Source organism: Triturus cristatus, chromosome 5_2 (genome assembly GCF_964204655.1).
Source record: "Triturus cristatus chromosome 5_2, aTriCri1.1, whole genome shotgun sequence".
Classification (NCBI taxonomy): Eukaryota; Metazoa; Chordata; class Amphibia; order Caudata; family Salamandridae; genus Triturus; species Triturus cristatus.
Window position 1 is genome coordinate 1,029,285,929 of NC_140588.1, and position 16,671 is coordinate 1,029,302,599.

The following is a 16,671-nucleotide window of genomic DNA, read 5'->3' on the forward strand; positions in this document are numbered from 1 at the left end:
AAAACAGCACTTTTAAAAGTACAAATTGCACAGAAATCAAAAGGTAAATGTAAACAGCCAAAGTCTGTGTTCTTACCAGCTTCCTTTGTCCTTGCTCACTGGGCTGTTTACGGCTCAGAGAAGCTAGGGCTCCAAAATGGAGGTGAATGTAGATCCATATTGTATTAGGCTTCTAGGTACACTCAGGCAGAATTATTCCTTGCCCAGAGACGTTTTAAGGGATGGTGAAGTGGGCTCTGGCCCAGGGCCCCAGCCTTTCAGGGGACCCTCTAATAGATCCAGCTCTATTATTCACACTGTCCTGATGATGACCTTAAATGATTTAAACATAAACTGTTTTAAATACCATTTTTCCTGTATGGCAATGTGTGGGACTCTGTTTCATACATTTTGCTGAGAGAAGTTGTGGTTATGTTTTCAACAGCATACAAAATCCATAAAAAATATTCCTTTTTTGTGAAATAGCAGTGGGCCACAGAGATTATTTGCGATGATATTAGTAAGCTGCTGCTACATTACAATATTGAAAACACAATCCACTATCCCTGAATATTAGGTGGAAACGCATTTAGAAACTGGACCAGGCTGCCTGTGGTGTCAGTGACCTTGCTTCAGAGGCCATGAAAAAGGTGAAGTTGGATCATAAATTTAAAGCTGTTCTGAACAGGGGCCCCCAAAATTTGTTTCGCCCAGATCCCTTAAAATCCTTACGAGGCCCTGGGCTTGCATACGGCATGCAGTATAGGCAGTACTCTATTTTCACTGTCTGAGTCAAGTGGAAGGCAATCTAACTGGGTGGATTTTCCTGACAGTGTGTCAAAATGTAAGGTCTCATTTACAAGGAGCTTGCACCTCCAATGCATTATATTTTTGATGCATTGGCAGCGCATTCTCTGCTCCATATTGCCCCATATTTACAAAAGAATGTATTAGGACAAGTGCATCCATTTTTGTAGGCCTACGTCAAAAAATACCTGCCCTGGAACTGGGTGCGCCAAGCAGTTTATAACGTATGCAGGGGAGATGTTCCCTTGGAAAAACCCACTTAGAACTGATGCAGTGATAGTTATAAGTTTTTAATTGTGTGATGCATCTTTGAGATGCATCACACTAAGTCTTGAAAGCGTCAAAATCCCTACGCCTCTCTAACCCAGGTGTAGAAATTGATGCAGTGGCTGTTCAGTAGGAATCTGACCAGCTGAAGTCACTTCATGCACTAGAATACATTATTAAAGCACATCCCCTCTACTAGTAGTAGATCTACACATAAGACAATCATGCTGTAGGGCCCTGTGACACACCGGGACCATGGCATCTATGATATCATCAAATCCAAAAAGAACAATAGACGGACAGAATGCTGCACAATGTCAAACATTCACCCCGGTACAGAGATCTGGGCCTAAATCCATTGTATTTTTGCTCCCCATGCAATTACAGTTCAGACCCAGCCATATGCAAATCAGTGTTGACCCTGTTCCCCATAGGACCTCTGTGACAAGCTTGGAACCTAATTCCACCTCAAAATCAAAAACCTCTACGACAACTTCATCGACCATCCATCAGGCGCCACAGATGGCCCCCCCGCCCCTCAAACACCAGCCAGCCCACCAACTCCAACTGGACACCGATCACGGCCAAAGACACCACCTCGACCATGAAAAGCATCCACTCGGGGGGCCCCCACCGACCCCTGCCCCCCTCGCACCTACCAGAGAGCTACGGCCGCCATCGCACCCATCTACAATGCACCATCAACACCACCTTCAAAACAGGCACCTTCCCAGACGACTGAAAGCGCGCAGAAGTCAGACCCCTGCTCAAGAAGCCCACAGCTGACCCCACCGACCTCAAGAACTATCGGCCCATCTCGCTCCTTCCCTTCGCAGCCAAAGTTGCAGAGAAAACAGTCAACGGGAAACTGACACGATTCATCGAAGAGAACGCCGTCCTCGACCCGTCCCAATCCGGATTCCGAAGCAACCACGGCACAGAGACCGACCTACTTGCCGCCACCTCCACTCTCCTGGACCAAGGCCACTCCGCAGCCCTCATCCTACTCGACCTATCAGCGGCCTTCGACACCATCTCCCACTGCACATTAGTCACCAGACTACACGACGCAGGCATACAAGGAACAGCCCTGGACTGGATGTGATCATTCGTCACCGAAAGAAGCCAAAGGATCAGACTCCCAACCTCCTCTCCGACCCCACGAAAATCACCTGCAGAGTCCCACAGGGTTCGTCACTGAGCTCCACCCTCTTCAACATCTACATGGCCCCCCTCGCAGCCGTCGTCCGACAACACGGCCTCAACATCGTATCCTATGCCGAAGACAACCAGCTCATCCTCTCCCTCTCCAAAGACCCCACCACTGCCAAACTCAATTTCCAGAAAGGAATGCAAGACGTCGCAGTCCGGATGACCAACAGCTGCCTGATGCTCAACGCTGAGAAGACAGAAGTCCTCATCCTCGGTACCACCCTTTCTGCATGGGACAGCACCTGGTGGCCGACCGCCCTCGGAAGCCCACCTACCCCCTCAGACCACGCCAAGAACATCGGCATCGCACTCAACTCATCACTCACCATGAACCGACAAGTCAACGCCGTCACCTCCAGCTGCTTCAACACCCTCCGTATCCTCCGCAAGACCTTCAAGTGGATCCCCCCTGAGTCAAGGAAGACAGTCACCCACGCACTCATCACCAGCAGACTGGACTATGGAAATACACTACGCCAGCATCAGCAAGTCCCTACTCCGCAAACTCCAGACAATATAGAACACCGCCGCCAGACACGTCCTCGGCATCCCCCGAGACAAACACATCAGCCAACACCTACAAAGTCTCCACTGGCTCCCCATGGAGAAAAGAGTCACTTTCAACATCCTCACTCTCGCCTACAAATGCCTACACATCAACGGACCCAAATACCTCAACGACAGAATCAACTTCAATGTACCAAAAAGAAATCTCTGATCTTCCAACCTCGCACTGGCCGAAACCTCATGCATCCACAGAGCCAGAGCAGGCAGAAGATACTTCTCTCACATTGCAGCCAAGACCTGGAACGAGCTACTGACAGACATCAGACGCTCCACCTCCCTGAACACCCTCAGGAAGACCCTCAAGCCCTGGTTCTTTGGCTAAACAGATCTGTGGAGCCCCCCTCAGCACCTTGGGACCCTCACAGGTGAGTAGCGCGCTTACAATTCCCTGATTGATTGATTGATTGATTGATTGATTGATTGATTGATAGGAACAGTCCAGCCCAAACTACCAGGCCAGGTCCTCCCCGGGCTGGAAACAAGCATCCTGGTACTGGTTTCAGGGCATCACCCCTCATCAGCCAGGCTAGCTTGACTCCAGCGGCATGGACAATGCGGTTCCCACGTCTGGGCATACACATCCCACTCGGTGTGACAAATGCAAAAAGAACAATTAAAGAACAGAATGCTGCACAATGTCAAACATTCACCCCAGTACAGAGATCTGGGCCTAAACCCATTGTTTTTTTGCTCCCCATGCCATGCCACTCCAATTCAGACCCATCCATATGCAAATCAGTCTTAACCCTGTTCCCCATGGGAACAGTCCATCCCAAACTGCCAGGCCAGGTCCTACCCAGACTGGAAACAAGCATTCTGGGACCAGTTTCAGAGCATCACCCCTCATCAGCCACTAGCTTGACTCCAGTGGGATGGAGAGTACAGGAAAGAAGTCTAAGCATACCCGTCCCACTCGGGGTGACAAATGCAAAAAGAACAATTGATGAAAAGAATGCAGAACAATGTCATACATTCACCCCATTATAGAGATCTGGGCCTAAATCCATCGCTTTTTTGCTCCCCATGCCATTCTAATTCAGACCCAGCCGTATGCAAATCAGTCTTGACCCAGCTCGAACTGCCAGGCCAGGTCCTCCCCGGACTGGAAACAAGCATCATGGGATCGGTTTTGGAGCATCACCCCTCATCAGCCAGGCTAGCTTGAAACCAGTGTCATGGAGAGCACGGTTGATATCATAATCAACTGCAGCAAGGCAACGTGACGTTGTGTACTCCATGCAAGGGACAGGCCAGGATTGTAATGGTGTACAAGGTGACTATTCCTCTATTGTAGAGTCTATTACATTGGTCCCCATACATTAGGCTACTTGCGTCCTTTAGAACTGGCACATCGCCTCTTTTTTGACGTATTGCTGAAGTTGCGTCTGTCGTAAGGCCAACTTTAGCAATGCGCTACTTTTGGGGGTGATGTGTTGCGACAGCCTTCGCACTGATGTGTCAGAATTTCTGACACATCTTTGGGACCTTATGCTATGGTGCCTCGTATTGTAAATATGAGGCATCCGTAGCATCATTACCTGTCTTGATGCAGCACAAGTAATTTTGACACCGCTACCGCAGCTCAGCGAAGTGTCAATCCTTGTAAATGAGGCCCTTACTGTGAAGTAGTCCTGTTTAGTTCTTTCTGCTGCTTCTGAAGAGAGTTTTTTTTACATAATTTAATATGTTGCCTTAAAGTATGGATTTCTAATCGTAGCTCTGCCGAGCTGCACCGTAAAATGACTAGATTTTCTAATCTCCCTTACCCACCCAAGGCACTTGGGGGCAGATGTACAAGCCCCTTGGGCCACAGGTGCTTCACTTTTTGTGATGTACCGAGGGCGCATTTTAGTGCTCCATATTTACAAGGACAGGAAAAGCCACCCTGCGTGACTTTTCCTGTCCTTGTAAATATGGCCCCTTTGCACACAACACTTTGCATGAAAGGGGTGTTCCATGGGGGTTGCTGTGGGTGTTCCCATGCAACACAACTCCCATGGAACCTGACACATTTTCAGATTTACGAGGAATCGTAAATCTGGAAATGCATGTGAATGCTACGCCTCCCCAGGGGAGGCAAAGGGAGGCGCAACAAAATGTATTGATTTGGGGAAACACGAAAAGCAGAAGCTCGCCTACCTGTTGGGGACCTCTCTTGCTGCCTAGCTGCCCAGTGCTGCTGCCACCGTTCCTGGGTTTCACCTTGCACTGTGTCTCCCCCGGCGCCGCCACTACATCCCGCGGCCGAGAGCCGGGGGAGACTACAGCCCCCAGACTCCCTTGCGGGCCCTGACGCCAGCTACGCGCCCGGAGGCGCACAAAAGACAGCGGCTCCCTCGGGGGAGCGGGAAACACGAAAAGCAGAAGCTCGCCTACCTGTTGGGGACCTCTCTTGCTGCCTAGCTGCCCAGTGCTGCTGCCACCGTTCCTGGGTTTCACCTTGCGCTGTGTCTCCCCCGCCGCCGCCACTACATCCCGCGGCCGAGAGCGGGGGGAGACTACAGCCCCCAGACTCCCTTGCGGGCCCTGACGCCAGCTACGCGCCCGGAGGCGCACAAAAGACCGCGGCTCCCTCGGGGGAGCGGGAAACACGAAAAGCAGAAGCTCGCCTACCTGTTGGGGACCTCTCTTGCTGCCTAGCTGCCCAGTGCTGCTGCCACCGTTCCTGGGTTTCACCTTGCGCTGTGTCTCCCCCGCCGCCGCCACTACATCCCGCGGCCGAGAGCGGGGGGAGACTACAGCCCCAGACTCCCTTGCGGGCCCTGACGCCAGCTACGCGCCCGGAGGCGCACAAAAGACCGCGGCTCCTTCCGCGGGCAAAGGGCGGGCCGTCTGTGGCCGTCCGGGGCTGGACAAGGCTGGGCTGGGCCATACTTCGTTTGTACGCATTCCGTGAGTAGCAAGGACACACTGAGGTGTGTGCAGCCGTAATTGAGTCCAACCATCATTTGTGACATTCGTTAAATTAAATTATGTTATTTGGGTTTGTAGAAAACTGTGGGACTTGAGTCATACGCCTTGTACTGTGACCTAGTTATATTGTCCTAGGATGGGGAAGCGGGCTTGTACTGTGAGGCAACGGGACCCTACACCTTCAACCAGTATGCCTAAACCGACATCGATTGATAGAATGCTGGAGAAAGCTCTAGGAGCAGTGGCCACAGAAATAAAACGCACTATTGGAGCGTCTTTCCATCACTCCAAACTTAGAGCAACACTCGCAACTCAGTGCTTCTTTAACTAACACACGGCCATCAGATATAGAGCTCTCTAAAGACCATTCTTTAATTGAGGTGATACAGACCCTGGATCCTCCAAGAGAGGAGGCCCCTCGCTGTCCTGGTCGTAAATGTAAGGAAAAAACCAAACACATATTGAAATCACCCATAAGAAAAAGAAAGGGACAGGTCGTGCCCAAGGAGAGGGGGAAAAAAGGCAGGCCCCTAATTGAGGCTAGTCCTGTAACTACAAATGATCAGCCTGAGTGGGTCACTTTGCTGTTGATGAACCTCCAACAGCAGATAAGACTTATTATCAAAGAAGAACTAACCCCTGTAATAGCAATGCTGGATAGCTTGTTAGTAAAGCAGGATGCATGGGCAAAAAATAATGAGATCCTCACAAACAGAAATAATGAACAGAGTATGGTTAATTCCCCGGTTCCAACGAGTAATATGCAACCTGGGTCTATCACAGTCAACATGGACTCTTCCAACTCGACTTTACAGGGAAAAATTGTTCATGAAAGGGGGGAAACTGGTACTAATATGGGATGCTGCTTGGCCCCAACCAACTTGGTGCTCCAGGTCCGCCCGCGGATCCCAGAAAAAACACCATTAGAGGATACCCGTAGGCGGGGGCTGGGTGATACTCCTTCAAACCAGGTATATAATGATTTTGAATTAAAAACCCAAACACAGTGTCCCTCAACCATAAATTTACCACCTGAGTCTGCACCTTATGTCTTGATTTTAGCAGGAACTCCAGCGCTAAGAGAAGGTATATCAGAATCCCATGAAGAGCTAAAACATAAAACCATTCACTGGCTCGCCAACCACAGTAACTTTAGCTATGAGAACACTTATGAGGTCCTGACTACAAGAAGGGTAGGATGGATTGGAAAACACCATAAGGATATACATGGGGACTGTGTAATAATTAACTTTAGAAACCCATGTATTATCGAGCACATTCTAGCGACAGAATATGGAAAAAACAGGGGGTCCATTATTTTACTGCCCTTAGGGTATTTCTATCCCCCAATAGGGCCTCATTATCAAGAGCACTTACTTCAGTTGAAAAGGAGAGCTCAAACCATAAAAGTGGCTCCCCCTAATCCGGTTCGATTGTTTTATAACCAATCAACTTTCAATATCCCTACTAGCAACCGGTATAGCCCACTTGAGGGAGTGGATTGACAGGAGGGCTCTGATACTACTAAAAAAGTGGGAATAGCTTCGACACTACCTGATCTAGAGTATCTGGGTAGGCAAAAAGGGAGGATTTCAAACTTTGGGGAAGAATTAGTCAGAGGGAGCCAGATTGGTACTTGCAACCCAAGTTATCCTTCTTTGTGGCCCGACCATTTTGAAACCCCAGACCATCCGATGCACCACGTCTGTAAACCTATCGGTAGCATTGAACTAATAAATGTCCCCTCAAATCAAAAATTAGCCGTGACTCCCCATAAGAACCTATCTAGTGGTGAAATAACAAGGGTTTTATCTTGGAATATATCAGGTTTAAGTAGCAAACTAGACGATCCTGAGTGGGGATCGTTTATTGATGGGTTTGAAATCTGCATGTTCCAAGAAACTTGGGCAAGAAAAGAGGCTTTCAAATTAGGATACGCCAATTTTAACATTTTGGCATCCTTGAAGGGAAAAGGGAGACCTTCTGGCGGCCTCATAATTTCGGTGCGAACCCACCTGGGGTGTTCTGCAACTCCAATTGACACAGGCTCTAGCGATATTTTATGTGTATTGTTACAGTTTCCAACAAAGCCCCCTGTCGTTTTAATAAATGTATATTCACGACCCTCCCTAAAAGGTAATGAATCCAATACTCTGGAGGAACTAACCACCTTCCTTGGTACCATCGATACTAACCTGTTGATTATATTAGGTGGGGACTTTAATTGTCAATTTGAACCGTTGGAAGGTTTACCACTGGACGGTCTATATGATGAGGACCAGTTTTTAAAAATCCCAGAGTCAGGCTGTCCTAAAGTCAAAATTTGGTCCTCTTTGGCGATCCAGATGAGTTGTCTCACTATGAGGCATTCTCTTCGTGCCTGTAATGGGAGATCACTATCCGAGACATCAAATTGCTATACATTTTATAGCAAGAATAGGGGGTCCATATTAGATTACATTTTTATTAATTCACAATTTTGGGATAGGATGTTGGATTTTAAGATAATTCCACGTTCTGATAGTGACCATTCCGCTCTTGTGGTGGAACTTAAAGCACTGAACATAGGGAATCCGTTGGATACGGATAACCCCCTTGACTCTAGGCTTGTGGTCACGCATTGTAGAAAGAGAGTGAAATGGTCTAATTTTATCCAGTCAGAAGAAAAAATGGCCAGCTTATATGATGGCTTGCTTCCGGTTTTTATTGATGCATCCAAATTGTCCAGCCTTTCTAGAGAGGGTCTAGACCTTCAGCAGGCCCAATCAAACTATGATAAATAAGGAAAAATTACCTATGATTTCTTTTTCCCAACTAAAAAACAGAAAAAATATAAGTGGCCTACTCATCCTTGGTATAACAGCTCTTGCCGCAAGGCAAAAAAGTTATTGGTCTCAACTATTAAAACTAAAGAGCGCTCTTCAATAAGGACGGCTAGAGCATATTACAAAGCAGTTATACACGAGACAAAACAAAGTTGGGAAGCTGAAAATTGGGCTAATATGAAAATCGCTATGGTCGATAGAGATATGAGGACCTTCTGGGGAATAGCCAATTCTGGCTCAACTACTTTACGTAGTGCGGTTGAACAAAATTTAGATGAACAGACCTGGCGGATCCACTTTGAAACTTTGTATACCAAGGAATCGGGTGTTGATCATGCTCTTGGCTGTGACACACCAGCCCCTGGTTCTGTGGCTTTTGAGGATATAAACCTCCTATCTGATGGTGACCTGGGCTTGAGTATTTCTATAAAAGAAATAAAAACCGCATTGGCCAGAATAGCTTCGGGCAAAGCCCCTAGGTTGGACAAGATACCCGGTGATTTATTCAAAAGCGAACCTGCTATTTGGGCTCCCTACCTTTTGGATGCTTTTTAATTCAATTATGCAAGGCATGAAGATTCCTACAAATAATTCCGATTTTTAAAAAGGGCTCCCCACTTCTCCCGACCAATTACAGACCCATAAGTCTAATAGATATCTCCCAAATTTTTTTTTCGAGAGTTCTCCTCCTCAGATTACAGTCATGGATGGAAGAGAGGGACATTTTGTCTGTCCTCCTGGCCGGGTTCAGGGAAAAATTATCAACCCTGGACCAAGTCCTAAGATTGCAATTACTATATTGGAAAACTGTTTGTCTGCAGGGGGGTAGTCTGTTTTTAATTTTGGTAGATCTAAGATCAGCTTTTGATCTAGTCCCAAGGGAGAAACTATGGTCTGTTTTAGCTGGGATGGGGTCCCTGCTTATTTAATTCAACTTTTTAAACGTCTGCATGAATGCAATTATGCTCAAATTAGGTATGGGAAGGATGGTAATCTTACAGCGCCTATACCTATTAACCGTGGCGTTCGACAGGGTTGTGTGCTCGCGCCAACTCTGTTTAGCCTATACATTAATGGCCTAATTGATACCCTGTTAACAACAAAAGACCTGGATGCCCCTAAGCTAGCCTCTCGTAGAATTTCGGCTATGATGTTCGCCGACGACACCCTTTTGATTGCCAAATCTCCCATGGGGATACAAAAGGTCCTGGATAAATTTGAGGAATTTTGCAGGGATAGTGGTTTAGAAATCAACCTCCATAAGACTAAATTTATGGCATTCAATTGCCCAAAGAGCTCACGCCCTAATCCATCCTTAAATGGTAAACCTCTCGAAAGGGTGTCATCTTTTGTGTATTTAGGTTTTACAATAACCGAGTCCATGGATTGGGGGGCTCATATTACAAAATCTACGCTAAGACTTGCACAAACTTCAGGAGGCATCATGAAGGTTTTTAACAAGTCCAGCAAAAGAACTGTTAGCCCAGCAGTAGAAATATATAGGGCTCAGGCAAGAGGTGGAGCTTTGTACCGTGCAGAGTTATGGGGCCACCTAAATATGTCAAAACTACTGCAGGTGGAGAACCAATACCTTAGACAGTTATTTAGATTACCTCGTAGCACCCCCTGGTCCCGCTACGCTTGGATACAGGTATAATTTCAATAGCTGAAGTAGCAGCTCTCAGGCCCATAATGTATTGGCGTCGTTTATGGACCACCCCTGAACTTATACCATACAGGGAGGAGCTTTTAGAGGTACTAAGGTCTTGTGGTGTCATAAAAATCCCTTGGTTTGACCATATAAAGCTTCTCTTATCTAGCTTGGGCCTAAGAGATTGTTGGCTTGACCCTGAGTCTGCTTGTTTGCTAACATCTAAGGGACATATGAAAGCATGTTATAGTGATTATAGACTAACGCAACTTAACATTTCTTCTGGGACTGGGAAATGCACTAGTGCCTTTTTAGAAATTAAAGCATTTCCTTATTTTGAACCGGCAATAGATCTCATTACCCCTTCTGCGGCCAGGAAGCTCTTTTTACAATTTAGATACGGGGTACTCCCACTCCGCTGTTTTACATCTAAATGGAGTAATCAAAACCCGACCCATTGTCCGGTATGTGATCACCCCGAGGAAACGGAGCTTCATGTCTTCTTTTGTTGCCCTGGACATCAGAAGGCAAGGAGCCGCTGGTTGGCTCAGATCTGCAGGAATCTCGGCACCAGGTCCTGTCTTGAAGCTTTTAGGATACTGAAATCTGACTCGGGTATTCCAATAGTATACTCGGTGGCCGTTTTTTTGTTTTCAGTATGGTGCACTAGAAGTGCCCATTTGAGATCTCACAAAGAAAATTGATTGTCTGTTAGTAAATGCTGCAAATCTTTTTCCTGCTTATTTGCACATGCACAACTTTTAGATATAGGAACTTTAGTTGCCCTATTTTATTGAGGATTTGTTCTTAGTTAATTTATATATTTATTGTACCATGCACTTTCTAATCTAACTGTGTTATTCTCCGTCCAAACCCTAAGTCCCAAAGCTTTATGAATTTCTAAATCTGAAACTGTATGTATAATTGTTTTGTTTTTATTCATTTGTATGTTATCTGATGTACTTTTTAGGACATTTTGTCCGAAATAAAGTTTCTTGACTTGACTTGTATTGATTTCTCTTCGTTTTTTTCCTCTTTCTATGTGTGCTGCATTCTGCAGCACACATAGAAAGAGGAAATACCTTCCAATGATTGTTTATGTACAGGAAGGTGTCCCAATCATTGAAACAATGACGGTTTTCAACTTCTATATGTGCTAATGCAGCACACATATAGTTGAAAACTGCATTTTGTGCAGGAAGGGAATCCTTCCTGCGCAAAAACAATCTCCCCACAACGCAGGCCTCCTTGCACCGTGGCGCATGGCATGGCAGCAGTTTATGCGCCAGCGCAGGGGGAAGCACAGAGATGCAACATATTGTTGTAAATATGTCGCATCCCTGTGCTGTGAAAGTGACTCACTGTGGCGCAGCCAAATGGCTGCAGCACGCACTGAGTCACTTTCTTGTAAATCTGCCCCTTGATGCTCAAATGTCAGATTACCATTGCCATGGTTTCACACCACCTCAACTGGTTGCCGGACGTGACATGGCTATTGCAGAAATTCAGTTAATACCTCAGAGCCCAAAAATAAATTCAAATGTTTTCAGGGTGGGCCGCATGTCCATATGGGAGGGACAATGCACTCCTCGTGAATTACCTGTCTCCCAAACTGCAGTCTGACATGTGCTTTTCTTTTGCTTCATTGTTTCATCTTATGAGGCCAGCCAGCCCTGTTTAGGGAACTGTTCCAACTTTTTCTAACCTACAGAGAACACGTAAGCAAACCTGCATTATAATTGTTCTCCCTAGAATAGAAATTGAAGTAGAAAGATGCATGGGCGCTTAAATGTGGCATGTTGGAAGTGAACACTCCATTTAATTGCCATTGAAAAAGCCTTTGGTGCCCGGCCAGAGCGGAGGGCCAGGTAAATCCCACCTGTTTATTGAACATGCGGTGGGACCCCCACGGCGCGTGATCTCTTGGCACAGCGCCCACGCATCAGCGAAGCTCTCATTTCAGGAGGAGCGCTGCTGAGCAGCTAACGTCTCCCTGAAGTCCCGCGTTGTCGGAGTGTAAGACCGTGATGTCTCAATAAATTATGCAACAGTCTGGGAACAACAGAGATTTGATCAAAATGATCCTCTGGTGCACGGCCCAGCAGGCCCCTTTGATACACTGATACCTGACCGTTAATAGCATCAATCAGTAACGTATGTAAATGTGTGACATTTACCGCTTGATGTCTCATCATGGGCTCTGCTATAAATAACTGGTTATAATTACTGGTGCATGCAGAATCAATTGTTAAAATAAATATTACTTAACAAAATCAGGGTAAAAGCTATGACGCACATTTCGGGAAACATCAGGCAATAAATAAGCTATTAATTGTGCCGCCAGTGAGAAGGGATACACACTCAGCACATTGTTGAAATGCTATTTTATGACTTGGACATGATGATCTGTTTCCTCCCAATACAGAGATAAATATTTGGACTGTGTTCCAAAAGAAGACCTGGTTTTACAAGCGGCTTTGCTGGGGTGTAGTAGAGAAAGTGCCCCAGAGACACACTGGCCAGGGGAGCCTGCTTTTGCACCCTGGGGCACTTTGGCATTACAGAAGGGGCCACAGACACTTACATGGTCCATTCTGTATGTTGTGCCAACACTAAAAGATTGATGGTAAACTTCCAGGAGTGTGCCTCATTGGTACATGGTGCACTCCATTGTGCCTTTGTGTCTGTATTGTATCAAACACATTGGCACAAATCTAAAAGGAGGAGCAGTGCCAATGTACCACATAGAGGTGGTGCACAGTCAGTGCACACCCTGAGAAAGGCCCTTGAAAGGGGGGCAGGGGGATGGAGTCCCAGCAATCTACCTGGTATCCTCCCTGGAGGCAGATGTAGCCTATTACGACACAAGTCTCTGCAGGGTGTATTTGTGCCCCTTTAAAACTCAGGCTGGGTTGCCGTCTGCACAGTGAAACATGTACAGGTGGCGTCTGCCTTTCACTAATATCCTGTACCCAGTAGAGGTGAGAGTTCATGCTGACACTGGGAATGTCACATTCACTATAATATGGTAGACTGTTCCAGTCTACATCTGGTGCACCCTGTCAAAGGTGTGCCATGATGGAGACCAGGACAGTGTGTCCTATAGCTAATATGAGTCCACAAACATTTACTTAGCTACACCTAATAGTGTTTTCTTAATTGGGATCAAGGTAGCTGGGACTCCCTACACGCGTAGGTGAGACTGCTTCAGCCTTCAATTAATTGGTGATTTTAAGAGCGCCCGGAGTGCCGTGCTCTTTTATGATTCGGGTATGTATTATATGTATATTACCGACTGACGATAGCCAGAAGGTAGTTATACTTAGGATCAAAGTTTCCATAGGGAAGCGTTGTTTATTTTGCCAATAATGTTGACGAATCTTCACAAAACTTTCAATAAAGTTCCCTTTTTACGTTTCACCTGCACACCGCTTGAGCTGTGCTTGTGAAATCTCTTGTTTTTAATACATCTTAAAAGGGAGCTTTTATCTGTTCTCAAGGCCGAATTACTGTGTTCATTCACTTTTGTGTGGAACTTTTTTTGTTAACTTCCCCTGGCTGCACACATTTATGATACTTCTACTAAAGCTGTTCAAACTATTGAAGTACCATTCACTGTCGAGATAAGATCTTTTCCCACGGAAAAGGCAGGCAGCTTTTAACAGTATGCTGGCATGTTTGCTTTTTAGGTCGAGCCTTGGCAGTGGCATGCTGTAATCACTATACAGCAGTGTAATCCCGCCTGCTGCCTACCGCTGGCTCACTCCTCCGTTGGTCTTCTTTGGTGGCCCCTCATGGCTTGGCACTCCTGATAAATCCTTTCTGTTTTTCACTCGAGAGTAACAGCCAACTACAGTTTCCCTACGCTGTAGCTGTATATTTGTTCCTCTGAGGACTACTTCAATAAAGCAAAAGTGTTGAAGCTTGAAACATGCTCCGCTGTAAAATGCTGTCTGTCTGTCACTTCTCCACTCTTCGCTGCCTGACAGCAGCTCTGCTGGGGACGCTGCCTTATCCAAATCTCCCCCCATCCCTGCCTTTCAAAACTCACCCCCTATCATTGTTTTCGTAATTTTTGCTGCCGCATCATTCCACGCTTTCAGTTCGATAAAGGCGGCACGCGCCCTTTATGCACACCGCATTTGTGCCCCCACACCATGCCGCAAAGTCAGTTTGATAAGCATGGGGTCATATGGGAAATCCTGTATCCCTGATTTATGTGTTCCAACCAAGGCTCAGAGCTGCTTAGAAATAATAGACGCAGACGGCGAGGAGTTCCAAGAAAATCCTGTTCAATATAATCTGTCAGTTGTATTCAGTGACTTCTAATTTTATTTCAAGAGGGTGGGGGGGTATGTCTGCTTTAGCTTGCAGTGTCAGCACAAATATGTCCCATTGCTATTCGCCTGTCCTTTCCCCCACACCTCTGCAAAGCGTCAAGAGTGTCGGCCTCGGCCTTGGCCCACCTCAGCAGGTCCCTGGTCACAGACTCACCTAGGGACTCCAGGAGACTGGCATGTCACCACTATACGTCACTTTACCAGGTCAAGGGCAAAGTCCATGAATCTCACGAGGTCTTTGTGAAGTCTCCAATTGTCCTAGCTTCTGGGCACTTTTCACAGTGCTGTTTGAATAGGAGAAGAAAACAGTGGGAAAATTTCAGAGCGATGTACAAACTAATTTTAAATAACAAAGTAAAATAATTATTTAGAAGAATAACCAAAAGACGTTTTGAAAAGAAAAAGGGGTGTAATAAGCACACTGCTTCATCATACTTTAAAACGAAAAAATTAAACAAATGTAGTTACTATGTGAACCACTACAGCTGATATAAGCCAATGTATGTAATATAGCAGGCAATTGGGTTTTGTCCTCTTTGACCCTCATAAAATAGTCCTTTTTACTTGCTAATGAGAGCCCTTGCCCAGCATTACTCACCTGTTATACTCAGCCTCTTGTTCTTCTAAGGTTGTTAAAATGTATGTCTTGTTAAATGCATTTTTCATGCTCATGCTGAACGAATGAGTCAGTAAGTGCTGTGTTGATATTTTATCATTATCATTCAGAGTGAATATCAATTACAGATAATTGAAAGCTGCCATTCTACACCCACTAGCTGCCTCTTTTCTTTGTCATACGGGTATTGTGCCACTTTTGTGGCATGAAACAAATCATGTGTTTATTTATTACCCAACTAGGTTCGCTTTGTGAATAGCACCTGGATGTTTGGGAAAGCCATGTGCCACGTCAGCCGCTTTGTGCAGTACTGCTCCCTTCACGTCTCCACCTTGACCCTGACTGCCATCGCGCTTGACAGACATCAGGTACAGTAGAGTTAAAAAGACAAAACCACTGTTATCGGTGTAAAAAAACTGCATTTAATGCTTTCGTTTTCTTTCACTCTCAGTAGACTGTAAAGTATGATTTATATGTTTGTGTGTGTGTGTATATATATTATATATATATGTTATATATGTACATAAATATGAATTTATAAATATGTATAGATGTCTTCCATGCTGTCTGTCTCTCTAGTGTTCTCTGTCTCCTTCCCTGTCTCTTACCCTGTCTCTTTCTCTTTCTCTTTTTCTTCCACTCACTTTAAATATAAAGCCTAGGCCTCATGCCAAGCGCTGTCTGCTCACTGTGACTTGTGAAGGGTCCATAAACATCGACAGTATGCCAGAAAATAGCAATCTATGTTTCATTTGTAAAACCCCTCCAGTTACCGTTCCTTGATGTCACAAAGTCAGTGCTTAATTTGGGCTGGTGTTTGAAGTCATGATGTTACTGTTGCTGCTTTATCCAGCATCAGTTAGTTTGCATTATAAGTATCCAATTTAAAATGGCTGGTGGCCCACAGGTCATGTATGAGGTTCCTTGTTAGACACACTCTTCTCTCACGAAGATAGGTGGACAGACTCTATTAAATACACTAACAAGAATACGCGCTTTTGGATGTTACCAGTCGCTATGGGATTTTGCCATCGTTGGACAAGAATACATGCACTCTCTTCATCCATGTGCTTCCTTTTGCAGTTTATTCATGACACCTACCTCTTTCCTTATAGATAATCTGACAGAGAAAGCCATGGTGACAAAACCAACATTGGCCTCTGTGGTGGTTGGAGCTGTAAAAAGACTTGAAGGAGTCCATGTCAAAGCTCCAAACCCAACAGAGGCACAGTGCTGTGGCTCAAATATAAGAAATGTGAAAACCCACATGGTTCCAGCAGCCAAACGTTCCTGAAAAAGAAAATAGGAATTAGTCTATTAAATACCGTCAATATATTATGAAATATCTGCATGAAGAAAAACTACTTAGGGTGTCGTTTAGATCCCTTCATAGATACTCCACCTAAGAGACAGGAAGCTAAGGATATATAAGAATATAGACAGGGAGCTAAGAATAGAATGTCGTGGAGAGGTGGTGCCCCTGCTACTGTGGTG

At 45.7% G+C, this 16,671-nt stretch overlaps 1 protein-coding gene across 1 annotated transcript in view; it reads left to right on the top strand.

Annotated features, from left to right (window-relative positions):
- LOC146829620 (G protein-coupled receptor 83-like) overlaps nucleotides 1–16,671 on the top strand; it is a 755,876-nt gene that overhangs the window by 215,835 nt on the left and 523,370 nt on the right. Inside the window, exon 4 of the mRNA XM_085608310.1 lies at nucleotides 15,420–15,545. Coding sequence (XP_085464436.1) covers nucleotides 15,420–15,545 — 126 coding nt within the window. The remainder of the gene's footprint in view (nucleotides 1–15,419; nucleotides 15,546–16,671) is intronic.